Below are 17,022 nucleotides of genomic sequence, written 5' to 3'. Positions count from 1 at the left end.
ACATGCATGCGAACAAAGCTGCTAAAAGTAAGAGTATCTACAATTTATACTGGAATTTGTATGGTAAACTAGTCAAAGTATACGAGTAGTATGGCTACAAAGTCAACCTCAGGCTTTTCCAAAAGGCAAATCCTGAACAAAAGGATAAACAAAAACTTTGTTGCAAATCCTTACAATAAAATATTTTTACAAATATTGTATTTTAAGTGTTCTTTTGCAGCAACAAAAAAAAAATAACACTTTTTCCCCTCAGTTCTTTTGTTTCCTTTTCAAGGGTCAATTTGTAAATCTATATGATAACGAATGTACATACATACATATATACGTATGTAAAGCTCTTTAATATTTATTGATTTAATAACTTCAGCATTAATAAGTATTAAAGTTTTTATTTCTTAATATTGGAGGAAAAAGAAGTAATAATAAGTTCTAGTTACATATGAAAGATGTTAAGGAATTAGGACTAATTATAAAGAGATTCATAAATGTTATAAATATTTAGGTTGCTGCTTTAAATAAATTTAACTATTTTTGGATTTTAGTTCGTGTTAACAACCGCATTTGCCGCCAAACGAATTTTGTCGGTCCCACGTACTACTACTTACAAAGTTCGATTGGGATTACTAAATATATGGAAGCAGTATTATTCTAATACTGAGTTCATGGTACACGCAAGTGTTTCAAATAAAACAATTTGGTAATAAGGACAGAATTAGTTAATAGGCGCAATTACGATTTTGACTATCATTTAAATTAAATTAAGGACTAATAAACTTTTCTCTCATTTATTGATAGAAATAGAGTGTATTTATTTTGAAAATGTGTACATAACTTTAAAGTTTAGTAATCAGTTGCAACTACGGAATACTTTCGGTAGACACAGCTGACTTTCGGAGGCCCGTCTTCTATCGTTTCGCATGACATGCTCAGGAAAGACAAATGCAACCAATCCCGCAAGGTCCAACATATTGAAAAAACAAATAAGAGAGCTATATTTTTTTTTAAATATTTTTATTTAAACAAAATTTTTTTTTTTTTAAATTTGTTTTTTTATTTTTTTTTAAAAAAGTTTTTTCCAAAAATTTTTTTTTTTTAATTTTTAAAAAAAAATTTTTTTGAAAAATAAATTAAGCAAAAAAAAAAATTTTTTATGAAAAAAAAAATTCGGGTTAAAAAATATTTTTCCCGATTTTGACCCATTGTAGGTCCAACTTACATCGTTGCAATGGACTTTAAAATATCTATCATTAGATATCCATATTGTCTATATTAATGACTTAGTAATCCAGATATAGATCAAAAATAGAGCAAAAATCGAGGTTGTTCCGGTTTTTTCCTTATATCTCTGTCAATTATGGGCCGATTTTGTCGATTTTAAATACCGAGTCGGAAGAATTCCCGATATATTTATGTATAAATCATGTATGTAAGTTATTTGATTTCAATATACAAGACAGACGGACATGGCAATATCGACTTCCCTATCTATAACGATCCAGAATATATATGCTTTGTGGGGTCGCAAATGAAAAATGTAGAAATTACAAACGGAATGACAAACTTGGTTTCATCGCATGGTTCCTACATAACCCAACCGTTTTGTCATCAAAATCGTGGACAAATCATATAACAAGAACAACATTTTTAAACCAATTTCAGAACAAATTTCTCGTCTAGATTTGCAGCATGTGCTTCGTTTGTTTGTTTTTCAATATAGATTATTCTTTTCCGTGGGTAATTGGAGTTGGAGTCGCACACCCACCAAATTTTTATGCCGTATTTATCTGGTTTTTATTTTAGAAAATGGTATGATTTCACAAAAATATTCAGCTGTTTTAGCTCAGAGTAAAATGTCGCAGAAGCAGTTGGAATTTTTGCAAAATAATTACGCCATTGTACACCATATGACCAATCATGTTGACAAAGTCCTGGACTAGTGCAAAAACTATAATATGATAAGACTTTAGATTAGAACATTGTATCAATAATTTCTTAATTTTCAAAAAGTTTCTTTGTGTTGACTAAAAGCTGTACAACTAAACCACAATTTAACAAATGCAAACAAAATAATTTCCTTTCTATAAAACATTGAATTTTATATTACTTTTTTCTGAGCAAACCACTTTAAAAAACATATTAATGCTGCATATAAGTTCTGCGTAAAATATAATCAGCCATCAAACCACGTTATATAGCATGCGGATTTATTTCGTTAAAGTCACAATTCACTGACATCAATATTAACAGCGTAATGAAAAAAAAAGAGAAAAAATTGTATTGATAACCTACTTTTCACAGATTGAAAAGAGTCGTTGATTGAATGCAAAATACAAAAAAAGAAAATTGAAAAACGCATATCAAGCTGTTCTCTTTTGATACAAAATGAACAGTGACGATTTCGTAAAGGGAAATTTGGTGAATATCAAAAAACACAATTTCGAAATGTTTTCATAATATTTTCCAAATGTTAATAATAACTTGTGCATTTGAAACATGTTGTATAGTTTTTAATATTCTTAGTGCCATTATTACAAATTGCCGTTATAGTTAAAGTTACCTTTAAGAGTACCTTTTTCTATTGCTTAAAGTTACCTTTAACTATAACGGCAAGTTGTAATAATGGCCCTTAGTGTACAATAATAGTAAATTATATTGAGAATTTTTAAATTAATAAAAATATTAGTAACATTGTATGTATTTCATATTAATCATACGTCACAGATGACACTATCATTTAATTGCATCTTGGCGTATGAGCAATATATAATTATGACATAGTAATTGTTAGTAAGTATAATAAAACGGTTCGACATCCATACACAGTGTTGCCAGTTTAGCCTTTTTGATGCTAAATTTAGCCTTTTTATTTACTCTTTAGCCTCGAAATTTTGGTTTTAGCTTCGTGGCTTTTTTCTAGCCTTTTCTTAATTTCAAAATAGCCTTTTTTGAAATTAAAAAAGGCTAAAAATTTCGAGACTAAAGAGTAAATAAAAAGGCTAAATTTATATTTGTGAACCATTTTCATTTTAATTCATTACTGATTTTCATTTAGCTTTTCAACATACTCAAGAATTGTGCAGTATTAAAAGAACAAATAACAGTTGCCAATATCAAATGGTTCAAAATGAAATAGAGTATTTTATATCTGAAAGCTTAAATGTCTAGCAAATTCTCTTTCAAGACAAAATTGTTATTACACATTATATTCAGAATTATATAATGGACAAGAGCCCCACAAACTCTTGAAGGCTTGTGATACTCGATGGCGATCAATAGTCGTTAAACGTCTTGTGGATCTATGCTTCGAGTTAAAACCCATTTTGTTTTAATTTCGTCAAACCAGCAATTCTAAAAAGCCAAACTTTTAAGTAATTAATACACTGATTATAATTTGGCGTACCATCTTTTTTTAAAACCAGTATTGCACAAAGTACAAAAAGTAAATAAATCATTTGCTGTTTTCTGATTTAAAATTCAAGGAATTTGATCCATTATCGTCGCCAATTGAAAATTGTTTAATGTTTTTGACACATTTTTCATACTAGTTTGATGAATGAGAGATAAAATAAAGAACGTTTTAATTAGTGAAGATTATGACAAAAATAATACGACAAATTAAACTAATTGAGCAATTGCGACAAAGATTACCATATGAAAACTCTACGCAAAATCAATTTTTTCCCCGTTGATAATAAAGTAGTAAAACCAAAAAAAATATATTATGTCATATTGATAGTGAAAAATTAAAGTGCTAATAAAATTACGAAGCTTAAGGCTCAGGGGCAGAATATATTAAACTACAAATGGACAAATATAGAACCAACAATGTCCATTTTCTGACATGGTTAATCTAGTATTTAACTTTTTAGTACTTCCTTTAAGTAAAGCAGATGAATTTTATGAACATATTTTCTAATTTTTTATTTAAAAATAAATATAAACCAAAATTCTTAATTTATAATATTTTAGCTTTTTTTTGGCTTTTTTTCTAAAGCGGTTTAGCTTTTTCTGGCCTTTTTTTGAAGCCAATATACAGTGGTGGCCAGGAATTTAAGACAAAAATTGTTTGCTAAATTCCATGTAATTGTCAATTATTTTTTCAAATATTTCCACAAATATGTATGCATGAGGACTGTTTTAACACACAAGTGTGTTTTATTCGAATGTGTCAATTCATACATATTCACCATGAACACATAAAATTTTTCTACAACTTGACCAAAAATTTTATTTTTTAAATAAACATATTTTCTCACATTTATATCATTATAATTTTATTATTATAAAATATTCGGACCAAATTTCGTATTTTTAGTACCATTAGTTTCGGTAATATCATGTTATTAACAGCGGATGTTCGCTGAGGTGGGTCAACGTATTTCCACATATCTTTGTCCATATATGTTTTACCGATTTTTCCAAACATTTTTCAGAAACTGGAAACATTAATAATAAATTTCATACCCTAGAGGTCCTTTTATTTTGGCTCTATCGCACTTAAAATTCAGTTGATGAAAAAAATTCAAGTATTTGTCTTAAATTGGTGGCCACCACTGTAGCTTCTTTTTTCGCCAGCTCCTGGCAACACTGTCCATACAAATAAAATTGTAGTTTTCACAATTTTCATTTTATATCTCATTAAATATAGTTTAGGTAACACAATTTTTGACAAGGCATTGGACCTTACCCGTTCCAAATTAGTTAAAACTCGGTACACATGTTCTTTATGGTCATACAAAATTGATCAAAAATTTATTTTGGTTTGTCTTTTATCCAAATTCAAAGTACACATTTTATAAAATAATGGTGTAAAATCGTTTTCAATTGTATATAACTATTTAAGCGCTTATCAAATTTTTGATATATTGGTCCAATAGTAAAAATTTCCTAATATTTCTATATATTAAAATATATTTTTAGGCATATCTTAATAATTTGTGGACCGACTTTAACAATCTCAATTGGTGTAGGGTATACAAATTTTAGTCTCCTGGAAAAATATGTATATAAAGGGGTCCTTCACAGGTCCTTCCAAATTGAACCCATTTTTTGTAGAAATTTCTGTTTTAGAATATTTTTTATAAAATCCCAAAGCACTGAATCCCAAACGGAATATACATAGTTTTATATACCTTAGTATGTTTTTAATGTGCAATTGAGGCCTTTTACCAATCTCGTATCAAATATGTTCCCAATTGGCTAAAATCTTAGTATTATAAATTAAGCTTTATGTCAACAGCAGAACTGCTTTACGCTCGTCAACAGCAACATACCTGGGTATGTACATACGTTTTGTATTGGGAATGGCATTCCGTTAGCATAAAAATGTTAATATCTAACTCGTTTGTTTGAATTTCTGTATAATTTTTTTGTTAGAAATAGACAAAAGGTTGACAAATTTTATGATAAAGCTAACCTTACATTTAATAATTGCTTTTTGAAAAAAGTGGTTGATAAGTATGACCAAAAAATGTTTTTTATTGAGTTTTTTTAAGGATACAAATTTTTCAAATTAAAATTAATTTTTTAGTTATGAATATTTTTTAATGAAATTTTGCAGTTATATAGACAGGAGCGCGGTAATCGGAACCCTTTACAAAATAATTAAGAACATATTTGGCCATCTAAAATGTGTTACTTTATTTTGATATCGACTATGCAATTTGAGAATTTTTGCCCTAAAGTTGAATTTTATATAAAAAATAGGCGTTATTTGGATGGACCTGGCTCCTCCGTATCAACAACTTTTAAATTTGTTTTAATTTAAAATATTCAAAGTAAGCTTTCTTATAAATTTTGTAGATAACTCAAAAAGAAAAAAGTAGTTTTTTTAAAAACTAGCGAAAAATGCATATAACTTTGGATTCAATCGCAATTTTTAAACAGTTCTTTTTATGTTTGACATATGGGTAATTCCACGAGAATCGCTACCACGACTGAAAACACAAAAACCCTTGAAACTTTTTTTCAAGATGATTTGAATAGAAGAAAATAATAAAATGTTACTATGTGAAAGTATTTAGATTGTTCTTCCTTAATATTTTTTAAGGACCGTTTGCACTTAATTAAAAATTTTTAAGGTTTAGCAAACTTTTCAAAATGTTTTCGGAACTGAATTAAAAAAAATTAATATTTCGCAAAAGTAAAAAAATACAAAACCGGTGGCTTTCAATATTAGTACAAGAGTAATTTATTTTTTAAAAATGGTTTCTTATTCTATTTGACAATATAACACTTAAGTAAAATTACCCAAGCATTCTGACAATTAGAGTAGGTAATTCAAAGATAGTTAATTGTCAAAATGCAAGGGTAATTAGCAATGATTTAAAATAATTAATTCATTAAAAAAAATTCAAATTCAAATCAAAAAATAAAAAATGTGGTATGACTCAACACCGGCCCCATTGAAGGACCTACGGTCTTCAATCCATTGGTAGTAGCGCAAGTTTATGGATTGGCCTCTTCAAAATACCATTCCTAGTCTTCACTTCCGCTACTCTCACTTTGCCGTCCGCGCCTGGGGTTACCGCCAATACTCGGCCTGTCAGCCACTTCAGGGGTGCCATGTTGTCTTCGTGAACGACGACGAGCTTGCCGACGACGAGATCTGGCTCTTCTTCCGCCCACTTGGTTTTGGCTTGGAGGCTGCGGACGTAATCTTTCTCCCAAGATTGCCAAAACATCTGCTTGAGAGTGCAGGTAAGCCGCCATCTCTTGGAGTACCTCAGCCTGTCCACTTCTTCGTGAGGCAATTCTGGCGGCAGCGCTAGAAGGCTCTCTCCGAATAGTAGATGCGCTGGAGTTAACGCTTCGCCGTCGTTGGGATCGTTGCTGATGGGAGCGATCGGTCTGGAGTTCAGGACTGCCTCTATTTGAACCAGAACCGTTTGTAATTCCTCTACCGTCAACAGCACCTTGCCTACGGTTTTGGTTAGAAGTGTTTTGGCGGATTTGACGGCCGCTTCCCACAGACCGCCGAAATGTGGAGCTCGAGGAGGAATGAAGACAAAGTCTATTCCTTTGTTGGCAGCGTACGTTTTCATGGCGTCGGCATTGTTGGCCATTGCTTCTCTGAGCTGGAGCAGCTCTCGACTGGCACCGACAAAATTCGTTGCGTTGTCGCTGTATACGCGCTCTGGGAGCCCTCTCCTGCCGACGAACCTTTGAAGACAGAGAATAAAAGAATTTGAAGACAAATCAGTAACAAGTTCGATATGTACAGCTTTTGACGTAAAACACACAAATATGGCGATGTACATTTTAACAGGTGGACGGCCACGTATTTTAAGTGTTACATTAACTGGGCCGCAAAAATCTACACCACATACTTTAAATGGGCGTAGAGCTCTCACCCTATCGGCGGGCAAATTTCCCATTATTTGATTCATTAGTTTAGGTTTGTAGCGAAAACAATGAATACACTTGCGAACTACTCTTGAACATGCTTCTCTGGCATTTATCAGCCAAATTTTATCACGTAAAATGGCTACCAAGGCTTTCGCTCCAGCATGACAGTGTTCCAAATGCAAGTGTCGTAAATATAGGACCATAAAATATGATTTTTTAGGCATTAAAAGGGGAAATTTTGCATCGTGAGCAATTGGTGCATTTAGCAACCGCCCGCCTACTCTAAGTAGTGAAAAACTGCGGTATTCATCTTTGTATTGGTGGACAAAAGGATTTAATCGTTGCAAATTTGAAGGCAAAACTTGTGATTTGCTTAACTTTTTCAGCTCTTCGGCGTATTCTCTTTTTTGAATAAATTCAATTAGCTGGAGAAAAGTCCAATTAATCTCTTTCGCTGTAGGTATACCTATATTGCGGAATTGCTTTCCTCGAGCAATATCGAGAAAGCGAAAAACATACGAAAATACTCGAATCATTTTGTTGTATGATGAGTAACTTTCAATAATCTTCGCAATATGATTAATTTCGTTTTCTTCTACAGCCAAAAACACATTAGTTTTCCTTGTTTCAAGTGACTTTTGTTCGGGAGTTAATTCGAAATGCTCATTTACTGGCCACATATTAGTCTCTTCGAGTAGAAACTTTGGGCCATTAAACCAAACAGAGTCCACTAATTCTTCAACATTACATCCTCTAGAAACAATATCGGCCGGATTTTCCTTAGTTGGAACATGACGCCATGTGGCCTGGCCCGATAGTTCTTGTATTTCTGAAACTCGATTTGATACGAATGTTGCCAGAGTAGAAGGATGAGTTTGAATCCAGTGCAACGTAATTTCTGAATCAGTCCAAAATGTAACGTTTTCCACTTTAAATAATATTGTATGCTTTATTTTGGACCATAACTTGCTTAGTAGATGCGCTGCGCATAGTTCAAGTCTTGGTAAAGACTTGGTCTTCAGAGGAGCAACTTTCGATTTAGCCGTTAGTAATCGGCAAGAAGTCTTACCAGAAGCTCTACTCCGGATATAAATGCAACAGCCATAAGCTCGCATAGAGGCATCAGAAAACCCATGAATTTGACATTCAGTATTTGATGAGGTCAAAACAAATCTAGGAATTTCTATTATGTCAATTTTCAATAAATTGGCTTTAAAATCTGTAAAAGAAGTATCAAGGCGCGTGGGAATAGACTCATCCCAATCTAGCTGCATTAGCCATAATTCTTGAAGAAGAATTTTTGCCTTGATAATCAAAGGGCACAAAAGTCCGAGCGGATCGAAAAGTCTTGCCGAAACTGACAAGATATTTCGTTTTGTTGCTTTCAAGTTTTGAAACAAATCATCCAAGTGGTATTTAAATACGTCACTCTTCGGAATCCAATAAGTGCCTAAAGTTTTAGTGAAATCCTGATTTATCTGTACTGATTTTTGAATTGTAATCGAGTCTTGATCATAACAATTTGAAAACCATTTAGTCAGATTAAAACCTGCCGATTGCAATATTTGTGTGACTTGGGACCTTATTATATTTAGATCTTCTATTGAGTCAGCACCAGTTAAAAGATCATCGACATAAAAGTCTCTCTTTATGACTTTAGAGCCAATTGGCAATGACTTTTCGAATAATTCGCTCACATAAGTAAGGCAACGTATTGCCAAGAATGGAGCTGATGATGTGCCATAAGTCACTGTATTTAATTTATAAATCTCAATATTTTGAGACTGATTTTCACGCCATAATATTAATTGATAATTTCTATCGGCCTCGTCAATTAAAACCTGACGGTACATTTTTTCAATGTCAGCCGTAATAGCGTATTTATGCATTCGAAAACGAAGAAGTGTTGAATACAACTCCTCTTGAATGGTAGGACCAATCATTAGTAGATCGTTAAGAGAAAGTTGTGTAGATGTTTTACAAGAGGCGTCGAAAACTACCCGAAGTTTTGTAGTAGAACTTTGCGGGCGTAATACACATTGATGAGGTATAAAATAATGAGAAACATCGGGTACTTTATTATCTGCAATAGACATGTGACCCAAATTAATGTACTCTTTCATGAATGAATTGTACATCTCTTTTGTTTGTGGTTCTTTTGACAGACGACGTTCTAACGATAAGAATCGTCTTCTAGCTGTTTCAAAAGATAGACCCAGTGTATTTGGATCTGCTTTAAAAGGTAGCGCCACTTTAAATCTACCCGACGGCAATCGCTGAACAGATTTCGAAAAGCTTTTCTCACATTCCTGATGCTCAATTGATAGAACATTTGCCTCTCTAGGAATTTCTTCTAATTCCCAAAATCTACGAACTATTGAATCCAATGAATCTTCGTTTTCAGTTAGTGAACTTAAATGGCATACATTCTTATTAAAATGTTTTAATTCTTTATATTTTCCCGAAACTATCCATCCTAGAAGTGTTTTCTGGAGTGTTGGGATATTGGGATTCAGTTTAATTTGACCGACGCATAGTAATTCAAAGAAAATCTCAGCGCCGATCAACATATCAATTCTTTGCGGTTTATTAAAATATGGATCAGCGAATTCTATATTATCGGGCAAATTCCATCCAGCTGTTGAAATTATACGATCTGGTTGATAGTTGGAAATCGATCGAAGAATCCAAAATTCTACAGAAAATTCATGGGAATTCATTCGAGATTTCACTGTAGCCTGAAGTTTATGTTTTGCAGACGAATTCGTTCTGCCAATACCAATAAGACTGAGATTTCTTTCTTGTTTTTGCAATTGTAATCGCTGAGATAGTTCTTCGGTTACAAAATTTATTTGTGAACCGGAATCCAAAAGAGCTCTAGCTAAAACATACTGACCAGATTTATTCTTGATCTGCACTAAAGCTGTTGCTAAAATTACATTATCTTTCGCCGAAGATGAATGATTTACAAAAGCTCTTGAAGTTGAAGCTACATTAGGATCAGAATTTGCAACATTCTCAGGTTGTGCATCATTTGCAGCATATTTATGTAATAATGTATGATGGGAACCACTACAAACTCTACATTTTGTTGATTTACATTTTGTCACCGTATGTCCTTTTTTCAAACAATTAATACAGGCGGGAACGCCTTTGACAAAGTCAAATCTCTGTTGCACCGGCACTGCAGAGAATGAAGGACAGTTCGATAAGTAATGCGCTGCTTTACAAAATAAGCATTTAGCTACTGATTGTTGGTTATCAGTTTGACATGAAAAGGAGGATTTCTTCTTTTTACTAAAACTTTCATTTTTTCTCGTAAAATTGGTATTCGGTTTTAATCTCGAACTTGAAGCTTCTTCAGCTGAAATATGTTGGTATCTTTTGTTCAAAGCTACCTCACAATCACTCCATAAGGGCAACTTTTCATAATCAAGTTGCTCTTCCCATTTGGATCTAGTGATTGGATCTACTTTAGTCATTACTAAGTGAATTATTATCGCATTAGTAATTGCCTTGTCATCTCCGATTGATAAAAGTGAGCCATAAATGGCAGAAACTGTATCAATCATGCTCCTCAAGGAAGTTGCAGAAGGTTTAGACATTTCCGGTAAATCAAACAATTTAGTAATATTATCAAAGAATATTAAACATGGATTGTCATAAACTCTTTTTAAACTTTGTAGAGCCTTGGAGTAATTTTGTTCACTTATCTGATAAGCTTTCACAGTTCCCAGAGCTTCATCTGATAGGCACGAGATTAAATGATTAAATTTCTCAATTTCAGTTAAAGTTATATCACTATCTACCAAACTCTCGAATAAACTAATAAAATTCTTATATTCGGCATATTTACCGCTAAATTTAGGCAACTTCATACTTGGAAGTCGGCTATGATGACTTGAGAAACCAAGAGTAGTTTCAGCGATACTATGTTCTCTGGGAGTTAAATAACCCAAAAGCATACTTTTTGTGGAAACGCATAAATTTTCTAAATCGGACCTTTCATCGTTTGAGGGATCTAAAATATCGATTTCAGTTTGAATGTCCATTGCATCTTCAATATATGAATTCAAAATTTCTAATCGACAATGTAATTCATTTTGATTAAACGAAATAGTTTTTTCCTTAATAGATCGCCTAATTCTCGAAACGTTATTCAAAATTTTATTTTTCTGTTGGTATAAACTCTCAAGACTAGTAGAACTTTTTTGCTTTTTACCGCCTCCCATTTTGTAGTCGAGGTTTAAATAACTAACTTGCTAAGAAAAATAGGAAACCAAGTTTAAATTCTTTTTGAATTGTATTTTAAATCAATTTTCAAAAGGATCTCAAGGAAATTTGTCGTAAAGACAAAATAGAATAATATAAATAAACTTTCCGAGATCAACTTACGGTTTCAATGCACTTGCAGAAACAACAATTGACTTTAAGGTTTCAACTACTTTTTATTCAAATTATTTTATACCAATATTCTTATTTATTTATAAATTAATAGCAATTATTAATTCTCGGAAAAATTTTCTGAACAATATTGTTTGCTGGGTTATAAACCAGTTCGCAAATAAATTTTTTCCGTACCCGAACAAATTTTATAAATTATAACAAAAAATATTATTTTATTTTTATATTTCAAATTTTCGATAAATTGTTCGTTGGGTTGTATCACAAATTAAGAAGAATAAGAGTTAAATAAAAGCAAGCAACAGAAAATAAATGTAAACAATTGAATTTATCGCAATTTTATTTTTTAATGCTTTAATTTTATTGTTGTTGTTCAATTAATTACCACTGCCTCTTTTATTATTAAATTTACTCGCGATCACTTTTATAAATGTCCGTCCGATAATAATAATTTTACCTCTTATGATTTTTATTTTTAATTACACTATTTTATCACTTTTTTCTTATAAAATTTCTCAATTATAATTCCTTATTTGTTTTTATATATTTTCTTTTATTTATATGTATACATATACTTCTTTTTATTTATTTTCACTTATATACTTTTATTTATTTTTTGTCACCTTTATTTGTATTGTTTTCTTTTGTTTATGTTCTTATATTTGTCCGTCTGTTACCATATGATCAGTGCGGTTGCCACTTTGATCATTACAACTCAACAGTGTTGGTAAACGGTTTTATTTATTGTAACGAATAATAAGAAAATAAATCAAAACAAGTGTCAAATAACTTAACAAGCGAGTTGATAAAAATAAACAATCGAGTTAATAAAAGAAACAAGTGCACAAAAAAGGTAAATTGGAAAGATGTAAATATTTTTACACTTTAATAAAACTTTAATTATTTTTCCAAAGAAAACAGTGAGAGTGTTAAAAAAAATAAGAGAACGACCGATAAGTGATTTTAACAATTGCAGCGAGGAGGCGACTTTCTTTTTAATTGTGGTGTTTTTAATTTTAACTTAATAATTAAGTTTTGTGTATTTGAATTTAAATAAAAAACAACAATAAAGCACTTTATCACTATTTTTGTGTGTTTCACTACTTAAGAGATTTATAAGAAAATTATTAGAAGAGCAAATAATTTTAGGTGTGGAAATAACTTTGGCAATCAAATTAATTATTTTTTTTTTTTTTTTTTTAATTTCAAAGATAAATAAAATGCAAAGTCTCACACAATTATTTGTTCTTAAATACCTGGTTAGGGTTTTGTTGACGTTCGGCACTTTCCTTTTGGCACAAAATGCAGTTGCAATTAGGCATCTGGTATGGTCTTCCTTCTTGATGGATGGATTCCTTGGTTGATGTTTATGTGTTGTGGGTTGGTTTGTTTGTTTGTTTATTTAGTTTTTTAAATGTTTATTATGTGTTTTTTAATATACTTGTTAACGGGGTTGTTTTATTAACGAACTCACGGAAACTTGTAAAAAGTACGGTCTCGGTAAATAGCGAATTTATTTTAAAAAACAGTCCCTGCTCGGGCGCCAAAATGTTCTTCCTTAATATTTTTTAAGGACCGTTTGCACTTAATTAAAAATTTTTAAGGTTTAGCAAACTTTTCAAAATGTTTTCGGAACTGAATTAAAAAAAATTAATATTTCGCAAAAGTAAAAAAATACAAAACCGGTGGCTTTCAATATTAGTACAAGAGTAATTTATTTTTTAAAAATGGTTTCTTATTCTATTTGACAATATAACACTTAAGTAAAATTACCCAAGCATTCTGACAATTAGAGTAGGTAATTCAAAGATAGTTAATTGTCAAAATGCAAGGGTAATTAGCAATGATTTAAAATAATTAATTCATTAAAAAAAATTCAAATTCAAATCAAAAAATAAAAAATGTGGTATGACTCAACATAGATCATATTACAATATTTTAAAGACAAAAGTAATAGTTTAAACTGATTATATTTAATTTGTTAATGTTTTAGGCTAAAATTGCGGCGAAAACTTAGCTTGTAGTATGAACTGAATTTGACTCTGATTGTTTTTTTGCTATTGTCAAATTGTTTATTGAAACCGAATGTATATTTTCTATTCACTTTTTTAGTTTTTGTATACATATGTATATTTACAGAATATATTGTATATTGTTTTATTATAAGAGAAAAATCTGTCACGTACGATATAAAATTATATTTATTATAAAATCATCCAAATATTGTTATTATTTAAATATGACTGATTGTAATGGAAAAATATTTCGTTTAGTGTAAGAAATTAAAAGAAAACATAACGCCTCTCACGATTCGAATATTTTCGCATATTTCTACATGTACCTTAAAATGAGTTCCGTTTTATGTCACGTACGACATACCCTTAGTTCGCTCAATATTTTGGACAACAATATTTCGAAAGAACTTTTTATTATTTTAAAATATAGTACCCTCTGAATGGAACATAAAGACCAAATTATTTTTCAGATACTCTTATTTTTGCAAAATCTATTCAACTCTATAGGCGTACAAATGTCACGTACGATGATATGGAATTGCCCATATGGGGCAATTCATGTCAAGTAAACCAACTTTTGAAATCGATGTCTTCCAATCAGGATGAAACTAGCAACAAGGTTAGTTCTATTGGATAGTAATTCAGATACAATTTTTCAACAAAATCGGTCGAGAACTCTCTGAGTTAGAGGGGCTCAAAATTTGACATTTTGGCCAAGCAGGTATTTTTTCTTATCCAACTTATTACCTATTGTTCTTAGTAAAATGTGTCCCAAATCAATCTTTCGAGAAAAAAATATTTAAAAAAAAATAAAACATTTTAAAAATTTTTCTCCGAAATCAAAAACTTTTTTGACTTTTTTTTTCAAAATGGGCCCTTTTTTCTTAAAATAAAGCTTAGATATTTTCCTGGAAGACCTATTTGTCGCTTAGAGGGATGCGAGTTCGGTATCTATCACAATAAATATTTTGTAACTCAAAACATACAATTTTTAACTTTTTTTGCAAAATCAAAAACTTTGTTGACTTTTTTTTCAAAATGGACACTTTATAATTTAATGAATTAAACTTTCATAATTTAATCTGATTAATTGTGCTAATGAATTTACTTCAAGTGAAATAAACAAATAACCAAAAAAATTTTTATAATCTTAACAACGTTGTTAACTGTAATATACATTTTACATGGTCCTTTCAATTTTAAAACACACACAATAATTAACTGTGACCTCAATTATATGATGGGAAGACTGTAAACGTAAATTACATTAACAAAAGACATATTCTTCTTTATTTAACATTTAATTTGCACTTAATTGCAAACTCCTTTTCCATATCACTTTGCATTTATGTTATTTTTGCAACATTGATAATGATGTTCAAAATTACATCCATTTTATTGTTAACTTTCAATGTAATTGACAGACATACATTTCCTGTGCTACATGCTTATTAAGTGTTAAAATTCTTTGGATATATGTATGTGTGTGTTTGTATACATATTTGCATACATTGGAACATTGATTACATTTAAATGTTTTCCAATACCAAAATACTTAGCAACACTTACAGATTCGCACAAGCACAAAAGCACATAATATGATGTACTATTGCTATTGCTACAGCTACTAGACACATTTTACTTACACAGCTTGCATACAATTGACACAAATATTTGCACACTTGTAGTATTTCTTTTGAAAATTCGCTCGTTTCATTTTCGCATACACACACACGTTTTATGCCTCAGTGATAATTTGGACAACTAAACATGTAAAATAAGGATGTGCAACTATTTGTTGCTGACAAATGCGTATGCAATCGTTCATCTAATCCCTGATATATTTAGTATGTTGTATTGCCGAATTGAAAAACTATATTCGCTATTAACAGCGTCACCATCATCATTATCGTCACTGTCACTCTCATCATCACCCATTGACATCTATTTCGTAACTGTGCATCATTTGAATTGTGGCTTATACGAGCAAAAAAAGATTAAATAGGTCTGTGTCCCAGTTGTGTGGCTCTAAAGCGCAATAAAAGGAAAATATAACGTTTTTTTTTCATTGTTTGAATTTCACATGAAAATTGTGCCTCTTTTTGACAGCATTTAGTTACATCATCGTCAGGGCAACCGAAATTATGTATTTGCAGTAGTAATAACATTGAGAATATGAATATATTTTTTTTGTTTTTAAGTAGAATGGCGCATTTAATTTCCTATGAATGAATTAAAATGTTTAAACCTCTTTAGAAATTCGGCAGTATTATAATATTAATAATAATAACACAGTGATACAAAAGTGCCGAATCAATATGTAGTTATGGCCTTTTATAGGGACCGAACTGTATAGAAATTGATGAAGTGATTAATTTCTTAAAATTTTAAGCAGGCCTCAAATCAGGCTTTACAAAACACCAATTATCTCAGAAAGTAATTATAGTTTAATTTGTAAATTTACCGGTGACTTTAGTTAAAGATTTGTTAACATTTCCCTCGAAGGTCGAAACACATTCTGACTTTTAGTTTTTATTCTGTCAGCTGTTTTTTGAGTGATGTCATAATTTAAGCACATGAAATTTTGTGTGTGATTTTCTATACCCTACACCACCATAGTGGGGAGGGTATTATGCGTTTGTGCAGATGTTTGTAACGCCCAAAAATATTAGTCTAGCACCCACCTTAAAGTATACCGATCGACTTAGAATCACTTTCTGAGTTGATTAAACGATGTCCGTCCGTCCGTCCGTCTGGTCGGCTGGCTGGCTGTCCATGTAAACTTTGTGCGCAGAGTACAGGTCGCAGTTTTGAAGATATTTCGATGAAATTTGATGCATATTATTTTTTCGGCTCAAGGACGAAGCCTATTGAAACTGGCTGAAATCGGTCCATTATTTCAACTAGCCCCCATACAAATGTCCTCCCGAAATTGGACTTTATCGGTCATAAATGTTTAATTTATATATGTATCTCCACAAATTCCGCTCCAAATTAGTTTAATATACACAAAATTCATGTCACCAAATTTTGTTACGATCGGTCGATAATTAGTCATAGCTCCCATATAGACCCGCTTCCGCTTCAACATAGTTAACTTTAATATAGACATAAATCACACGACCTAATTTCATGGTGATCGGTCCATAATTGGTCATAGCCCCCATATAAGGCCCACTTTCGAAAATCACTCAAAAATATAAATTAATGAAATTTTAAAAGAACATTTTTTTTCCTCTTTTACTTAGTGTAGGGT

General features: G+C 31.1%; 1 protein-coding gene across 1 annotated transcript; it reads right to left on the bottom strand.

Moving 5' to 3' along the window:
- Positions 1-6,166: 6,166 nt before the first annotated feature.
- Positions 6,167-13,111, bottom strand: LOC135954316 (serine/arginine repetitive matrix protein 2-like). The gene is made up of 2 exons (XM_065504433.1): positions 13,008-13,111; positions 6,167-7,161 (listed from the first exon to the last, which is right to left on the bottom strand). The coding sequence occupies exons 1-2, from the start codon at positions 13,071-13,073 to the stop codon at positions 6,478-6,480; spliced, it is 750 nt and encodes a 249-aa protein (XP_065360505.1). The 5' UTR covers positions 13,074-13,111; the 3' UTR covers positions 6,167-6,477.
- Between the last annotated feature and the right edge of the window lie 3,911 nt (positions 13,112-17,022).

The sequence above is a fragment of the Calliphora vicina genome, chromosome 3, assembly GCF_958450345.1.
Source record: "Calliphora vicina chromosome 3, idCalVici1.1, whole genome shotgun sequence".
Lineage (NCBI taxonomy): Eukaryota > Metazoa > Arthropoda > Insecta > Diptera > Calliphoridae > Calliphora > Calliphora vicina.
Note: the sequence above shows the minus strand (reverse complement) of the source record. Positions and strands in the feature narration are given on the sequence as shown.

Excerpts from the sequence above, each read along its gene's own strand:
- LOC135954316 (XM_065504433.1), bottom strand. The coding sequence starts at position 13,073 with ATGCCTAATTGCAACTGCATTTTGTGCCAAAAGGAAAGTGCCGAACGT. Across the intron at positions 7,162-13,007 it reads GTCAACAAAACCCTAACCAG|GTTCGTCGGCAGGAGAGGGC; the intron begins GTATTTAAGAAC and ends CTGTCTTCAAAG.